We start from the raw sequence: 15,822 nt of genomic DNA on the forward strand, positions 1-15,822 counted from the left end.
ATAGTATTGATATTACTATTAGTATTTACCTCAGTGTAGCTTGCGAATACTGACCTGTATAACTAACTATACACTATGTACTAACTTAGTAACTCCGGATAATTGCTTACTGGTGTAGCCCCGGATATCCTGCCCTCGCGGTACTTACCCCGATAACTGCTTGCACCTCCGTGCCTCGGCCCAGATCGCCCTCACTGAGCATGTCAATTGTCAATGCAGTTTTGTTTCTACTAAGTCGGACTTAACTGCAACAGAAAAGGATAATATCGATATATTAAACCTACTAAACACCAGCACGACTATAATCATAACCTGGGCAACATACCCTCCATCTAAAGTATAAGCTAGGTATACAAACGCCCGCTAACATATTGATTAATCAACCCATGACATGCTTTATTACACCACGTAAACAAAAATCACAATGCAAGTTCATCATCATCATCATCATCCCACCCCAGCGTCGAATATATTGATTTCTCCGGCGTAACTGGCACAACAACAGCTGGCTTCCTAAAGCCAGGACTAGGGCCAGAACCACCCGGTCGACGGCCAGCCGCAGTCGGGACTGAAGCCGGTTTAGACCTTGGCGGTGTCTCGAAGACCATTGAACTCTGCGCCGAAGAGGTGATTTTGCTAGGCAAAGCAAAGAGGGGCGGGGGAGGAGGTGGTAGACGTGGTTGTTGGCCGTCTAGGAACATATCAACATCTGTAGCACCCACATGCTGTGATCTGACCGGTGTTAATGGGTTTGTATCCGTGGGCCGAGGACCTGGTCGAGGAGGGACGCGGAAGAGATTTCCTCCAGGGATGGGCGATTCTGCTACGCTGGGCTCTTCGGGGTCTTTGGATAACCCTAGAGGCTGTGGTGGACGGCGGGAGGGAGTCTCTTGTACCACGACGTCGGCGGTAAACCTGGGCGTACTTGTAGGTCGGGTCGTGGATGCAGGAATAACTCGGGGCTCAGAGTTGAACGGCGATGAGGAAGACGCAGTTGGCGCTTTCGACGACTTCGACCGAGCCGCGTTCTTGGGCAAAGGTGGAAGGCCGACAACTGCATCTCTCTTCCGTATTTTGCTGGGAGTGGCCATGACCTGGACGCCCTGACCTAGCGGATTTCGGACCGGGTTCTTAGGCTTTCGTGAGCTGGACCGCCTGTCTGCATCCTGAGCGATATCCTTGGCCACGAGTTCGCGGTTTGGTTTCCGGAGCGCGTGAATAGCAGCGTCTAGCTCTTTCTTTTGGTCTGATAGCATCTGCACGCGCTTTAGCTTTGTCTCGTGCTGCCGTGATACAGCAAACAGGTCGACTTCTCGGTTCTCTGCTCGCTTGGCCTTCTGGATCCCTCCTCGGACGCTGGCGCTGAGTGACGGTAGCAAGGGCGTCGTCTCCCGTTTGGTTTCTATTTGTGATGGTGCAGTAATCGAGCGGTTCAGCGATGGTGGCGCTCGGCCTTGCGAGGTACTTTGCTCGTCCGTCAAAACCCGATGTAGTGGACGGCGAGACTTGTGAGATGCATTGCGCTCTGTAGCACTCGATTCTTTACGAGGCTTCTTGGTAGACCTGTGGAAAGGGGATATCGTGCTCGCCGAGACTCCCAGTTTCCGAGTAATGGATTTGCAACGGTCTGGCAACCGCGAAGCGTAGAAAGGGATAATAACCTCAGTGCAGAAGTCACGCATGGCATCGTTCCCACCCGTCTTGCCCGATTGCTGGTTGCTTCCTGAAGCCTGGGTGTCAGATGCCGCAGTATCGTCAAAGCTCACGGCGTGCCAGATGCATAGACGATCCAAGTGGAGTTCGAGCATCACATTGAGATCTTGGGCTTTCTTGCTTTTTGGCTTTGGCTTCTCCGTGGTTGTCTCGGCGCGAGCTTCTTCCTGCCCCGCCTTCTTTGCTTCTTCTGCAGTAGCCGTCTCAAGTGCGATCGTCTCCAAGATAAGGAGAATCTGGAGTTGAGTCTCACGCAACCGCAAGTCAGACACATGTTTCTTAATTTCCGCATCTCTAGATATTTCAACTAAAGAGCCGATCTCTGTCAGCGTGCGATTCTTCCACCATAGTCGAATGAAGTCCGGTTCCTCGGGATAAAGCCCATTCCTCCCAAGCGTTTTCTTTTTACTCTTCCTCTTCTTCGGCGCTACCTCATCGTCCGATATGCTGAGCACGACGTCGTGTACGGTTGCTGGTAGAGTCTCGCGGAATTTCAAGTCCATCTTCTTGGCTGTTAAGATGGCCTCTCTATAGAAACCAATAAGTTCGGATATATTGCCCACGGCCTGTTCCGGGGCTTGGAATGCGGCCCGACAGCGTGGCAAAGGACCTTTGGCAAAGTATGCAACAGATGTCTAGGTATATCAGTATGGATATCTTTATCGAGTATATCGAGCAACATACCTTGGAGACATAGAGAGCCTGTAAATACTGGGCCCTCAGTCCATCCAAAAGCTCCTGAGGAGACTGCGTGGTTTCGCAAACAATTTCCTCACCAGCCGCGTCACCCCCTGCCCCTGCAGTGTCCGCAGGAAGTTGAGACTCAGGAGGCACAGAGAGCATACGAACATCATAGCTCGAACCCCCATCCATAGGATCAACCGGAGACATGCTCTTCATCTGCTCATCGCGGTCCACAGGTTCAGTGTTCACCCCAAAAACAAAATCAACCTGGGTTCGTTTCGTCGGAAGCTGGATGCTAAGATCAGGCACCGGATCATCAACCTGCGCCATTCGCCACCAGTCGCTGCCATCGGCGGAGACCTCAACCCGCTTGCGAGGTGTGCATGGAGGTAGGGCGTTGGCTCGGTGGCTAGACGCTTTCACGACAACACGGACATCTCCTTCTTCTACGCCCCGGGCTAGCTTCGAAAGGGAGTAAATGCCCCTCTTTACTCTTTCGATCACGTATAATCCGCCATCGGAGGCTAGTCGAACAATCAGGACGTTCAGCTCAGGCTGCGCGTCTGACTCGAGGGAAGGGATGTGCGCTAGGAAGAGACTCCCGGATTGGATCTGTGATAGCGCAGACGGGACATCTAACCAGTCGAAGGGGAACTGGTGCCGTGAGATTACCGCAATCGGCTCAAGGACGTACGGCTCATCGTATAAGGACGCGGCGTGGGCCTGTGACCAAAAAGTAGGGATGTCAGTACATTGAAGATACGGATGTTGAGTTGGTTCGCAACGCACCCGAATGACGATGTTATCAGCGGCCCATTCACTAGAAGCGGATAGCTTGCGCTTCTTCAACGGGGGACGAAGAGCATCGTGGAGCTGGTTGAGTTGAATGGGTTGCAAGACATCGAGAGATCCACGCGAAGCCATGAACGCGTTGGAATTACTCATACATTGTAATTGTTGAAGGGATAAAAAGTCAAGGTCGGGGAAATGACATGCAATATATGGATCCCCGAATACAAAGTAATGATTGGCGACAAGTATAGAGGCAATTGGTATAGTGACCGAAGTCCAGCTTAATCGGATTCTTTGGACGTGACTTCGCGTCAGCGCGTAGCGTAGCTAGGTGGGGATGTGGGTTTCATTTGATGCCTAGGTGCCTGAGTCTGCTAGCCGTCTTGGTTCCGAGCATGATGGGGCCATGGGATGGGGCCCGGACAAACCCCAAGGACGAGAAACAACACCCCAAGATTGAATGTAGATTTACAGAGATATTCTTTCAATTACAATATTGAGGGAAACATAGATTGCATGCAATGCAAGTTTGTCATTCATTATTCTAGTTTGCCAATGTTTAGATTGGCATGCAATAGTGGTGGAATCAGACCATATCGGTCTGATGCCAACCACCCTCGAGGGCCGTCATAAGTAACATTCGGCTTCCAGTCGAGGTGCTGAGCTTCTATGCTCATATGTTGAAATCATCACTCCAAAACAACGCCGATACATCCTCCCAAAGTGGTATCATGTTGAATTTATCCGCGCAAACCTTGGTCGCTGATGGGACCATGCAAAGAAATAGTCTGACATTAGATAAGGAAATAATAGGTGCTTTTTTGTTTTGACATGTCTATGCTTGTGCTTTGAGTTGTTGAAACAAAGCTGGAATCATTATATTCGTAAAAGGAGACGAGGAAGATACGTCACGGGAGAATCAAGCCGTAAGCGACAGCGCTTAGAACTTGAGAGCCTTGGGCTTCTCCCAGGAGAACTCCTGGTTGGTGAAGTGACCGTTCTGGGCGGTCTTGAAGTAGATGGGCTTGGCCAGGTCAAGCTCACGGACAATGACACCGGGACGGAGGTCGAAGTTGTTGCGGATGATCTCGACAAGCTGCTCGGAGGTCTTGTCAGAGGTACCGTAGCTGTCGACGTAGAGGGAGAGGGGCTCGGCGACACCAATGGCGTAGGAGAGTTGGACTAGGGCACGGCGGGCGAGACCGGCGGCAACGAGCGACTTGGCGATCCAGCGGGCAACGTAGGCAGCGGAACGGTCGACCTTGGAGTAATCCTTTCCGGAGAAAGCACCACCGCCGTGGGCACCCCAACCACCGTAGGTGTCGACGATGATCTTACGGCCAGTAAGACCAGCATCACCCTGGGGACCACCAATGACGAAGCGGCCAGAGGGCTGGATGTGGTAGACGGTGCGGTCGTCTAGGAGTTCAGCAGGGATGACCTTCTTGATGATCTTCTCCTTGATGACGGAGCGGAGCTCCTCGGTGCTCACATCATCGCTGTGCTGGGCAGAGACAACGACGGTGTCCACGCGCTGGGGCTTGACGGCACCGTTGTCGTGAGCGTACTCAACAGTGACCTGGGTCTTGGTGTCGGGACGGAGCCAGGGGATGGATCCGTCGGTACGGGCAACAGTCATGGCGTCGTTCAGCTTGTGAGAGAGGAGGAGAGTGAGGGGAAGGAGTTCAGGGGTCTCATCGGTGGCATAACCGAACATGATACCCTGGTCACCAGCACCAAGCTTCTCGAGAGCCTCCTCGTAGTGCAGACCCTGGGCGATATCGGGAGACTGCTGCTCAATGGCAACCAAGACGTTGCAAGTCTTGTAGTCGAAACCCTTCTCGGAGTCATCGTAACCGATGTCCTTGATCGCACCACGGATGATGGCCTGGTAGTCAAGTGGGGACCTGGTGGTGATTTCACCGAAAACCATGACCATACCTGAAGTCAGGGTTAGCAAGGTGTGTAGAATTGCGTATGTTCAAAGGCAAAAAAACGTACCGGTCTTGGTAGCGGTCTCACAGGCAACCTATTCACATTGTTAATCACCAGCATTCAGGCAAGACTTGGGCCGTACGCCTTGCAGAAAAAGCAAGCAGGCCATTAAAAAGACGAAGAAAATTCAGAATTCCCTACTTTAGACAATGGGTCGTCCTTGAGGCAACTGTCTAGGATCGCATCCGAGATCTGATCGGCGATCTTATCCGGATGACCTCTGCCTACGGATTCCGAGGTGAAGAGGAAAGTTCCATTCTTAGGATTAGCGAGGGAGCCCATTGTGAAGATCGGGTGGAATTGAAGAAGAAGAAGAGGAGGAGGGGGTATAGAGAGGAGTGTATGTATAAGGGATAAGAAGGAAGAAGAGATTTGGATTTGAGAGAGGAAGGGGTGAGGGGGGCAGGCTTGAAGTGGGGTTTTTCAACGTCGGAGGAAAAAGGACGCAGCGTGCACGGAGCCGCGAAAACATCATCCCGGCAATCTCGCCATTCTGCCCCACATCGGACTACGACGCCATTCGAGGATTCGGTCTTTACCGCCCTGGATTGAGGCCAGAAAGACCGAAGTCCGGGAATACTCAATCTCTCTTAGTATTGGCAGGCAGTCTGGCGGGCGAGTACGTATTCATCTGCCGCTATGGGCATTTAATTAGTGGTTATCCTTCGCCGATCCAATTCATAAGCCGACGCGATTGTGGAAGCCTTCGGTGTGGAATAATAAACCAAGAAAGCAGTTTCGACCATGGTCCATACTTAGTGAGAATAAAGGGGAAACAGGGCCAGTTTACGCGAAGAGAGGACTTTAAATAGGATTGAAGGTTTGGAGACACCTAAATTCCTGTATATACACGTTATTTGGCTGCTGAGCCCCCTGAAAACGCCCGGTAGAAGGATTAATCAATCAATCAACCACGGTCCATACTAAAGTCTACAAGCACTCTCAAGTTGAGCCTATTCGGTGGATCCCTCGCGGGCGGAGAGGAAAAATTCCCAGCAATTCCCGCCGCATCTGTACCTCCTCCGTACCTTCAATAATCAACCACAGAGAAGCTCCTCGAACACCGAAAATGTCCAAGTTCGGGACCCTCGTAATGGGCCCAGCCGGCGCTGGGAAAACCACGTTTTGCAACGCCCTCATCCAACACCTCCAAACCACCCGCCGCAGCTGCTTCTACGTCAACCTCGACCCCGCCGCCGAGACCTTCCAGTACGAGCCGGACCTCGATATCCGCGAGCTGATTACCCTCGAAGATGTAATGGAGGAGCTGGGGTTGGGCCCGAACGGGGGATTGATATACTGCTTCGAATTCCTGCTGCAGAACTTGGATTTCCTATCCGAGGCGCTTGATCCGCTCAGCGAAGAGTATCTGATTATCTTCGATATGCCTGGTCAGATTGAGCTCTATACCCACGTCCCGCTTCTCCCGTCACTTGTGCAGTTCCTGTCTCGATCTGGTCCGCTAAACATTAGCCTCTGCGCTGCATATCTCCTCGAGAGCACATTCGTCGTTGACAAAGCAAAGTTCTTCGCTGGAACACTGAGCGCCATGTCCGCCATGTTAATGCTGGAGATGCCGCACGTCAACATCCTCACGAAGATGGACCAGGTGCGCGAGATGGTCTCGCGCCGGGAATTAAAGCGTTTCACCCGGGTCGACGTACAGCTATTACAGGATAGCAATGAAGTCCCGGTCGAGGACTCCGAGAGCTCCGATCCGATGTCGAAGGAGGCCCTGTTGAGCGGGGGATCGTTCGAGAGACTCAACCGCGCCGTTGCCCAGCTCATCGATGATTTCAGCATGGTGTCATTCTTGCAGTTGGAGGCTCAGGATGAGGACAGTGTTTCTGCTGTGCTGAGCCATATCGATGACGCTATTCAGTACCATGAGGCGCAGGAGCCGAGGGAGCCCGGGGATGCGCAGGAAGTTGACTGGGAGGATGCAGATTGAGGATATACTGTGATGGAAATTTGACGCGAACTATGAATAATGACCGATCGTTGGTGTCTCCGGATCCGGCTTCTTTACCGGGATCTGACGTGCATACAAGTTGTGCTCCCGTTCGGACATGGCCATCATCCACGAATATCCTCCGCCGAAAGAGAGGGTATGGGGTACGTCGGTAATATACTGAACTCTGCTGTTGGTTCGAACAATGACCGACGTGTTGAGGCCTTGATTTACCAACAAAACGGACGAACACATATAATCTAGGACGATAAAATATCATGCTAAAAATCATAATTATACTATGAATATTCTATTCACGCATAGCTCACTGGGACCACTCGGAACGAAGCAAAAGGCGCGTAAGGATAAACAACCAAAATAATCATACCCAAAAAAGCTTCGTCACCGATATACCAACCAACCCGACGCCGCCAGCCCAAACAAAACATAGCTCGTTTTTCGTACCCGTCAACCGGAAAATCCGCTTGAACGAAACGTTACGCAATGTGGCCATAATCATGTACCTAACTGACCAGGAAGGACAAGACGAAATCACCTCCTCCGCCAGCCCGCCTGACGCTGCCCCGAAGACCCGTCCCCAGCGCGCGCAGTCGATTCCTCCAGATTATGCCCAAACTGCTCCAACAGCCCGACAAGGAAATTGAAAACAAATCCTAGATCGCGCGCAACCTTCTCCCACCCGGCATTATACATGTATATCCCCAGCGAAAAGATCGTAACCCACCAAGCCAATTTCATCGTCAACCAAACCCAGAACATGACCGCGCGGCGCGTATAGTCGAGGATCTTGAACGAGAGGAAAAGGACAATGACTAGGACAATGACGGAGGCGAGATCGGGCGTTGAGGCGAGAAGGTGCGCCAGAGGCTGCACGACGTAGGGGTCTAGGTATGTCATGCGCAGATGGGCGAGCGATGGGTCGACGTAGGTTTCTCGGACGTGCGCGAGAGAGGGGTTGAGGTATGTCGTGTGTAAATGGGCGATGTTGGATGCAAGTGGGGAGGAGGTGATTTGCTGAACGGTTGGGTGCTGGAGCACGGTTTGGACGTATCCTATATTGTTGCTTTGTTAGTATATACTGTTTGTCGCGTTGCGAGGGAGACTAACCGGGGAAATTCTCCATGTTGACGGGATTGTAGCTCAAGGATTTAAGGTTGGTGGAGGATGAGTAAAGTCGAGGAATCCTGGGCCACTGTATGTAGAGAGAAATGTTTTATTTTAAATCCACAAGAGTCAAATGCGAGTTTAAGTACAGCCTTGACGTTGAGAGTATGGATCTGGAGTCTGGACAGCCGACAGAGCGAGCGGCCCGTTTGTCTCGATCGCGAAACAAACAGAGCAAACAAACCTTACCCGGCAACCCCAGACTCCTTCCTTTTTCGTATGGCGGATTAAACATATTTCCAACGATCTATATATCACTTCCTATAGTCCATCCTTTCTTCACTCTGCTTCCAAGAATTACTTTTTTCAATAGTTAGGTGATTGGGAGTCATGAACAGCGAGTTATATATTAATTAATCCGTCTTCGTGGTGCAGATTAATAATAGTAGTAGTAGCAGTAGCTCAATTATATACATACATTAGAGCAGAAACGTCGTGGTGCTCGTAACAAGCATATATACAGTCCAACACCGTGACCGCTCAACGCCCTGCCCGGGCCTGCCTGGACGGAGCAGACAAGACATGGCTGGGGAATAACGCGGAATTAAATAGCAATATAAAAACACCCAACACCGGCATCCGGGGATATATAGTCTTTAGGATCCAATCCAATGTGCAAAATAAATGTCAAGAAATGGTAGGTAGATTAATCAGAGGTTTGGGTTGGGAAATTGGGATTAGGTTGTTTGGTTTAGTTTTGGCCAAGGAGATTCTTGAAGACGTTGCGCTCTGTCAGGATTTCTGCCTGGAGACGGCGGGTTTCGCGGAGGGCCTCGTCACTGAGTCGACTATGTTAGTACTGATTTCGGAAGGTTTAAAGTTTGGGTTATTGAGTAAACTTACCGAGCAGATTGGAGTTCGGCCACATCGATCTGGGCACGGTTCATCCGACTGACGACCTCGCCCATTTCGCGGTCCGCTACGCGCAGTAGCTTCTCGAGCTCCTTGACTCGCTGGTCCAGGGCGTCAGACTTGACGACGTGGGTCAGCGGTACGCCGTCGCCGCTCGTGGTCTTGTCTAGGCGTGGAGACCGTGTGATGAACGGGGTGCTTGGGGGGATTGGCGACAAGGACGCAGGGCTGCGAGCTCCACTCTTCAAGCGCAGGAGCTGAGCGCTGTGGCTTTCCTGGATCTGACGAACTTCGTCTTCGTGACGAGAAATTTCGTCATCTGCGTGATTCTGCGCCACGAGAAGGCCGTCTTCCATTTCCTTCAGCTTTGTTTGCATATCGTTGATTCGAGATGCAGATAGCTGTTGGTCTTTTTCGCCCTTGTTGATGGCGTCTGAGAGACGCTTGCGGAGGGCGGTGTTTGTTGCCAGTTGCTGGCGGACATGTAGTGCTAGCATGTTTGTCCGGGTGACAGATTCTGCGAGCTCACCGGAGTCTTGTGGTGACTGCGCGGCACTTGCTTCTGCGTGTTCGCGGTCCGCCTGAAGCTGCTGGTACGCGGATTCCAGAGACGAGGAGGTGGCAATGACTTCGGCGAAGGCATTCTGAGTATCCTCAAGCTCAGCGGGAACAGAAATGTCATGTTCCTGGAGAAGGATGCGGAGAGAAGCAGTCTCCTGCTCTGCACGATCAAGGTCCATCTTAAGACCTGCCAGTCCCTTCTCACATTGCCATTTTTGATCCAAGGCATCCTCCGCGCGGAGTCGTAGGTGGTTCACCTCATCGCGCAGATTACGCACCTCACGCTCGTAACCTAGTTTGCGCGGAGAGCCGGTCTCCTGTGCGCGCGCCAATTCTATTTCCATGATTCTGACACGCTTCTCTGTTTGCCGCGTTTCGTAGGCCTGTCGATCAAGCAGGCGTTTAAGAGCGCCATGGAGGGCATCACGCTGAGCCTCAGCGCCTTCCATCCGATCCGCCAGGGATTCTCGAGTGTCACGGTCCTTGCCTGATACTGAGTTTGACCTCGATAGTGAGCCAGACCGCGACGAACTCTTAGGGGGCATGCGAGCCAGAGAGTTTGATCGTGATAATCCAAAGGCACTATTTCGTTTCATAGGTGCGTTATCCTCCTCCGCAATCGAGGCGAATCGTCCGCCTTGCAACTGTGAAAGGGCTGCGTTTTCGATCTTCAGAGCTTCGATTTCCTCCTTCAACTGCTGCACTTCAGCTGGATCAGTAAGGGGCTTGCCTTCTTTAAGCAAGTCTCGCTCAGTACGAAGCTGCTCCAGCTCAACTCTCATAGCGGTTAGAAGGTCTTCAAAGTTGTCTTTGATTTGGCGTTCCTCCGTCAGTTTGCGGCGATTACCTTCCAAAGCACTTTCAAGCTCGCGAGCTTTGGAAGATAAGTCGGAGATTTCTACCCTTTCACGTCGAAGCTGAAACAAGTCAATTACCGTAGCCGGCAGAGGAAAAGATAGCAAAAACCTACCTGAGTAACCTGAGCTTCTAACATTTGGACATGCGATTCAGACGCTGTCCGGCGGGTACGTTCCTCCTGAAGTTTATGGCCGATATCAGCCCGGAGTTGAGCGCGCTCTTGCTCTGCAGCGCGCTTATATTTTTCTATGTCTTCAACACGGCCACCCGACTCATAAGCGTAACGAATAGAGCTGGTTCCCGAGTCCGAGAAATAATCACTGGTACGCCTGTTCGGGGCTTCCGATGGCATCTCAGATTGTAACCTCTCCACCAAATCTTCCAACTCCATCTCCCGCCGAATCGACCCTGCCAGCTCAGAGCTGATTTCCCGCAGCTCATTCTCCAACTCTGCCACCAGGGCCGAAGGACCTGAATCCCGTATACTCGTGCTGCTGAGTGAGCCATTGCGCACGGGGTAGTTCCCAAGGGGTCGAGCGGTGGGGTCGAATGGCACTGAGGTGGAGGGTGTGATAGAGTAGGAGGTACTAGGTATTGATGGAGGCATAGGTGAAGGTAAGGGGGATCGACCGCCGTCGGAGATTTCTGTGCTGGAGGACTCGCCCCCAGGAGATGTAGCGGCTCGCCAGCCAAAAAAGGAGCTGATTTTGCCCCCAGGTGTTTTCGGTTGCCGGGGGTCGTTCACACCATTGGGCATACCTCGCGCACTGGAATCAATGTGTAGAGGTGGCGGTCGGTTTTGCGGTGGGTGCAAGGCCATAGTCCTGGCACGTCTGTGGTTTGAGGATGTAGGAGAAGGAAGGACGGGGATAAACGGTTCGCTAACGAGACGGCTGTGCAGTGGAGTCCCATTCGTAAATTGCGATTCATATAAATTAGTTATATCGTCGTCACTATCGTCGGTGCTGTCACCGTCTGTATTCACGGCAGAGGCGGAGGTGTCTATACGGAGGGGAGTCTTAAGAGGACTGCCCCGGGGAAACCTGGAGTAGAGAAACGGACGCACGAGGTTAGTCCTATAACGTCCTAAACGGACGAACATACGACATCCACGAAAGCACGATAAGAGAGAGAGGAGGCCAAAAGAACCAGAGGGGGCAAGGAAAAACAAGGGGGAGGGGACAAAGCTGGAGTGGTGACAGGGGGTGGAGAGGGAAAGTAGGGCTGGGCATATCTTGACATACCTGTCCAAGGTCCTGCGAGAAAAGAGCGACGGGTCCCCACGCGCAGCAGAAGGCGGCGCGGCCGAGTTTGATACAGGGGATGAAAGGCTATTTGCAAGAGAACTGCCCCGAGAATGAGAGAGAGAGACGGGGGACTGGAGGGAGGAGGAGCGCAGCGGCGGAGGATCAGCCTGCGAGAGGGAGCGGTTGGAGTAAAGGGAAGAAGACGACGAGGTGGAAGGGCCAGATCGTCGAGGATGAGGAGGGATCACAGAAGATGCCGTGGGCGGCAATGGTTTCCTGCGCACGAGAGCAGGATCGGACTTGGGAGAGGCAGGGACGGTAGTAGTGGCTTCAGGTAGATGGGGTTGATAGGCGCTCGTTGCGACACTGTCGGTGACAGAAGCTCGGGCGCCAGGCTCAGGCGGAGAGATCCAGCCAGCGGCCATGATTTGTCGAAACAAAAACTAGTCGCAATATACAAAGCGATAAAAATAAGACAAGGTGATATTCATAGGAGAGAGAACAGAAATGGAAAGGATGCGAAGGATGGGCAACGAGAGAGTTTGGCGGCCAAACCCTGGGCGGGCGGCGTGCTCATGCGAAAAAGAGTAGACGGCGCGGATAGGAGAAAAAAAGGGCGCTCTCGTCGAATGAGAGGCCGTGCTGGGACAAGGTGATGGTCAATGGGCTTTGGATCGACAGACCCTCATTGCGACGCGCCAGCGACAAAGAGCGTAAGCGGCAGGCAAAGTGGGTTGACGAGCAGGAGGAGAGGCGGAGAACGGCTGAATGGAGTAAGACTCGAGTCAAGACGAAGGACAAGAACTAAGGAGACGGCAGAGTTGGGGCCAGGACCAGGGCAGGAGTCAAGGAGAGATTGAGGACGAGATTCAGGGGGAGCTTGCGATAGTCTGGCACTCTGGTTCGCAGTGGGTCAATAGTCGATAGTACTGGCCAACTTTATCGGAGCAATGAGATTCTGCGACACCAGGCCTGCCTTAAACCGGTGCACACTGTTTGCATGCAGATGCAATAATAATAATGGATTCAGGCGTTGGGAATGTGCATGTACCCGTCGCCGTCAATTGGTCCAGCTGGGAGAACACAGTGCTCACTGCCCAGAGTCAGCGCCTAACTGGCGATGCAAGGAACGGCAGGAGCACGAACCAGCTGCCGAACATGGCCGGATCATCCCCCACCCGCAAATCCTCAGGGGTAACATTCCTCCCAGAATCACAGCGATAGAGAAGTCGTCTCACTCCGAAGCCCAAGCCCAAGCCCGACTCGGTCTCGCCTTGTCCTGAAACATCCAGCAGGGCCGTTTGCGTGCTCTAGCCTCTACCCTGTACTCCGTAGGCCGACATGGCACCTGCAGCTATCCACCTTGCACAGCATAAAGTCAATAGCTTCAACTGTCGCCGTGAGAGGTTAAAAATATCCTACTATTGGAAGACTTAAAGACTACCATTGTTTCAGGCGCCCAGGCCTGAATGTTCCAGATGTCTATTTATACCTCATGCAAGGCTTCATCATTCATGTCTCTTTGTAGTGGCCATGGCCAGAACGGGCGCCTGCTGAAACCGCAGCAGTCCAGAATGCGCTCCTTGCTGCGAATGACCTTGCAATATTAGTGCTCTGTCCGCCCTCTTGTCACACGCTAATGTCCGCATTATGCATGAATACACGCCAACTACCATATATTTGTTGACTCGTCAACTTCAAGAGAAACAAGCATCAGCCTATTCAAAACTACTGCGCTGGAGTGCAAATAAAGTTGTCCTTGGTTCTGATCCGTCTCGTATTTCCATACTTGTCTTCTAGTGCATTCCTCGGATCTATCCGACTGCCAGAATTCCCCGTCAGGCGTCAACCATGCGATTCAAAAAGATCGTGCTTCAGAAGTAAAAAAGAATTCATTATAATCGTGTCATCGCTACCTCGCTCATAGATTGTACGCCAACTTAGAATTAAACTCAATATATCGGAAACCATGGCACCGAGATGCCATGACCCAACGTCACACCCTAACAATAATACACACAAATCCCTTCAGTACGGGATGAAGTCAAACCGCATCCGATCTACTGCTGTTAGCCTGCTTCTCGCAAAAAACCCCGGACAGAACATACCAAGGAAACGATTCCAGCTCTCATTCTCATCCAACTGGTGAGCCCAATACTGCTCCAGGAACTTCAACGACTGGAGCACATTCGGCACCCGGATGGTATCATGGAGTTTGGACAAAAGATCCCGAACACGGGCCCGGTCGTCGCCCTGTGCTTCGCAGCCCGCAATGAACAACGGCGTCGTAAGCATTGTCCATGGACTAAGACCCGGAGAGGGCCCGATTTGCTCGGTACATTCGATGATCTTCTTGACAGATCGCTGCACAGCTGGTGAAGGTGCCGGTACCCTGCGCAGTCGACGCTCGATCTGAATTAGCGCGCTGTGCTGGAACGCCTCGTTACACAGCGTAAATCGTAGAATATGGCCCTCTGATAACCCCTCAATTACGCCGGGGTAGAACGTGGGTGGGGACCGTGCTCCCTCATCGATCAGCTCGTGGACTGATGATTCCAGGGCTGTAACCTCCGCATCATCCGCTGCTTGATCCGGGGGAGTTTGCCAGGCTGCGGCTCCAATCCCGCGGAATACCGCTGACAAACTCACCGTGAACCCCCAGTAATCGTCTAGGTAATCTGGTGTATCCGCTGTTGTAGGCACTGGCTTCCCAATAGTTTGGCATGTAATACCGCCAACTGGCGGCCCGTTCCCCGTCAATGCCGTCAAAGAGACTATCGACCGATACCAACGATTTAGATACCTGCGGAAGCCCTCTGACGAATCTGGAGGCGACCCTCCTCGCTCACGAGACGCAACCATCAACGCCTGCGCACCTTCAATATGAGCACGCCATGAATTGGGCTGAACTGCACCAGAGTGAATTTCCGCAAGACAAAGGGTGCGTGCCGTCGCTAGCAGCGCATCCGTTCCCCTTGCGCCTGGACTCTGGAGCTCCTTCTGGAAATGTTCTAAGCTCATCGCCATGAATCGCGCGATATCCGGCGCTGATTTGACGGTCTCTGACTGATTATGTAGGGCCTGGAGGTGGATTGCGGACAGCGCCATGGTTGCATACAGTAATGATGGTGTTTGGAGAGCCATCGGCACGAGCATGCGACAAATTTCCTGTTGCATGCCCGAATGGCAGGCTGTTATTTGAGAGGCATCGCTGAGGAAGTGATGAAGAAGGGATTTCTGGTTGTTTGTGAGGGAGGCAAACGGATCAACGGATTTCGGTAATGTGATGGTTGTGGAGGATACGGGCTCGGTTGGACTTGGTGATAGTTCGTTGGCAGTGGTGTAGATGAATTCTCCCGGAGAGTATTCTGTAAACCAAGAGGATCATGTTAGATTCCACCAGGAGTATTCATGGCGAAAACCCTTACCTAGCTTCTGCATGCACGACCCAAACCTTGACTTCGAGAAACCCCGGCCTCCCCACTGCAGCTGCATCGCATACTGACATCGTGACCCCGCGGACTTGCACCGCCCACAAGTTGGACGACCCTCATCACATTTCTGTCGTCGTGCCTTACATCGCTTGCAACCGCCAAAAGATCGTGACATTTGGGGAAAAGGGGGCCGTTTTTGCACTTTGGGCGCGGCTTCGAAATTCGTATCGGCGTGCGCGATTTTTCTCGCCCCCCGCCGCTTCTCGGGTCGGTTCACTGATAAGAGAGAAATGGCTGCAATTTGGCCGGGGAGATAATCATCAAAAAGTCAGATGCGAAATAAAGAATACGACAACAAAAATATATACGAGGAAGACTGAGGAGAAGCGGGGAAAATGGGCGTTGAGCCATGGCCTCCCTGGCCTCGTGGCCGTGGCGGCATATTGAGTGGCAATCCCTCCGCGATAAGCTGCTGAACCATGGGCGATCTGTATAGCGGCGATCACCGGCCCACCGCTGTTTCCATGACTTGACATTTTGACATTTCCAA

At 52.3% G+C, this 15,822-nt stretch overlaps 6 protein-coding genes across 6 annotated transcripts; 1 reads left to right on the forward strand and 5 right to left on the reverse strand.

Annotated features, from left to right (window-relative positions):
• Positions 1-419: 419 nt before the first annotated feature.
• APUU_50520A (uncharacterized protein) lies at positions 420-3,342 on the reverse strand (the record flags this gene model as incomplete). The annotated part of the gene is made up of 3 exons (XM_041705526.1): positions 420-2,348; positions 2,398-3,120; positions 3,187-3,342. The coding sequence occupies 3 exons, from the start codon at positions 3,340-3,342 to the stop codon at positions 420-422; spliced, it is 2,808 nt and encodes a 935-aa protein (XP_041558003.1).
• Positions 3,343-4,129: 787 nt separating this feature from the next.
• On the reverse strand, positions 4,130-5,466 carry SAM2 (S-adenosylmethionine synthetase; the record flags this gene model as incomplete). The annotated part of the gene is made up of 3 exons (XM_041705527.1): positions 4,130-5,130; positions 5,191-5,218; positions 5,326-5,466. The coding sequence occupies 3 exons, from the start codon at positions 5,464-5,466 to the stop codon at positions 4,130-4,132; spliced, it is 1,170 nt and encodes a 389-aa protein (XP_041558004.1).
• A 787-nt stretch (positions 5,467-6,253) lies between these two features.
• FET5 (putative signal sequence-binding GTPase GPN3) lies at positions 6,254-7,135 on the forward strand (the record flags this gene model as incomplete). The annotated part of the gene is made up of 1 exon (XM_041705528.1): positions 6,254-7,135. The coding sequence occupies one exon, from the start codon at positions 6,254-6,256 to the stop codon at positions 7,133-7,135; it is 882 nt and encodes a 293-aa protein (XP_041558005.1).
• Positions 7,136-7,687: 552 nt separating this feature from the next.
• Positions 7,688-8,279, reverse strand: APUU_50523A (Apq12 family protein; the record flags this gene model as incomplete). Its single annotated transcript, XM_041705530.1, has 2 exons — positions 7,688-8,208; positions 8,264-8,279. The coding sequence occupies 2 exons, from the start codon at positions 8,277-8,279 to the stop codon at positions 7,688-7,690; spliced, it is 537 nt and encodes a 178-aa protein (XP_041558006.1).
• Positions 8,280-9,011: 732 nt separating this feature from the next.
• On the reverse strand, positions 9,012-12,263 carry APUU_50524A (uncharacterized protein; the record flags this gene model as incomplete). The annotated part of the gene is made up of 4 exons (XM_041705531.1): positions 9,012-9,099; positions 9,164-10,650; positions 10,704-11,634; positions 11,836-12,263. The coding sequence occupies 4 exons, from the start codon at positions 12,261-12,263 to the stop codon at positions 9,012-9,014; spliced, it is 2,934 nt and encodes a 977-aa protein (XP_041558007.1).
• A 1,603-nt stretch (positions 12,264-13,866) lies between these two features.
• On the reverse strand, positions 13,867-15,447 carry APUU_50525A (Zn(II)2Cys6 transcription factor; the record flags this gene model as incomplete). Its single annotated transcript, XM_041705532.1, has 3 exons — positions 13,867-13,898; positions 13,947-15,206; positions 15,267-15,447. 3 exons carry the CDS (start codon positions 15,445-15,447, stop codon positions 13,867-13,869), a joined length of 1,473 nt encoding a protein of 490 aa, XP_041558008.1.
• Between the last annotated feature and the right edge of the window lie 375 nt (positions 15,448-15,822).

The sequence above is a fragment of the Aspergillus puulaauensis genome, chromosome 5, assembly GCF_016861865.1.
Source record: "Aspergillus puulaauensis MK2 DNA, chromosome 5, nearly complete sequence".
Classification (NCBI taxonomy): domain Eukaryota; kingdom Fungi; phylum Ascomycota; class Eurotiomycetes; order Eurotiales; family Aspergillaceae; genus Aspergillus; species Aspergillus puulaauensis.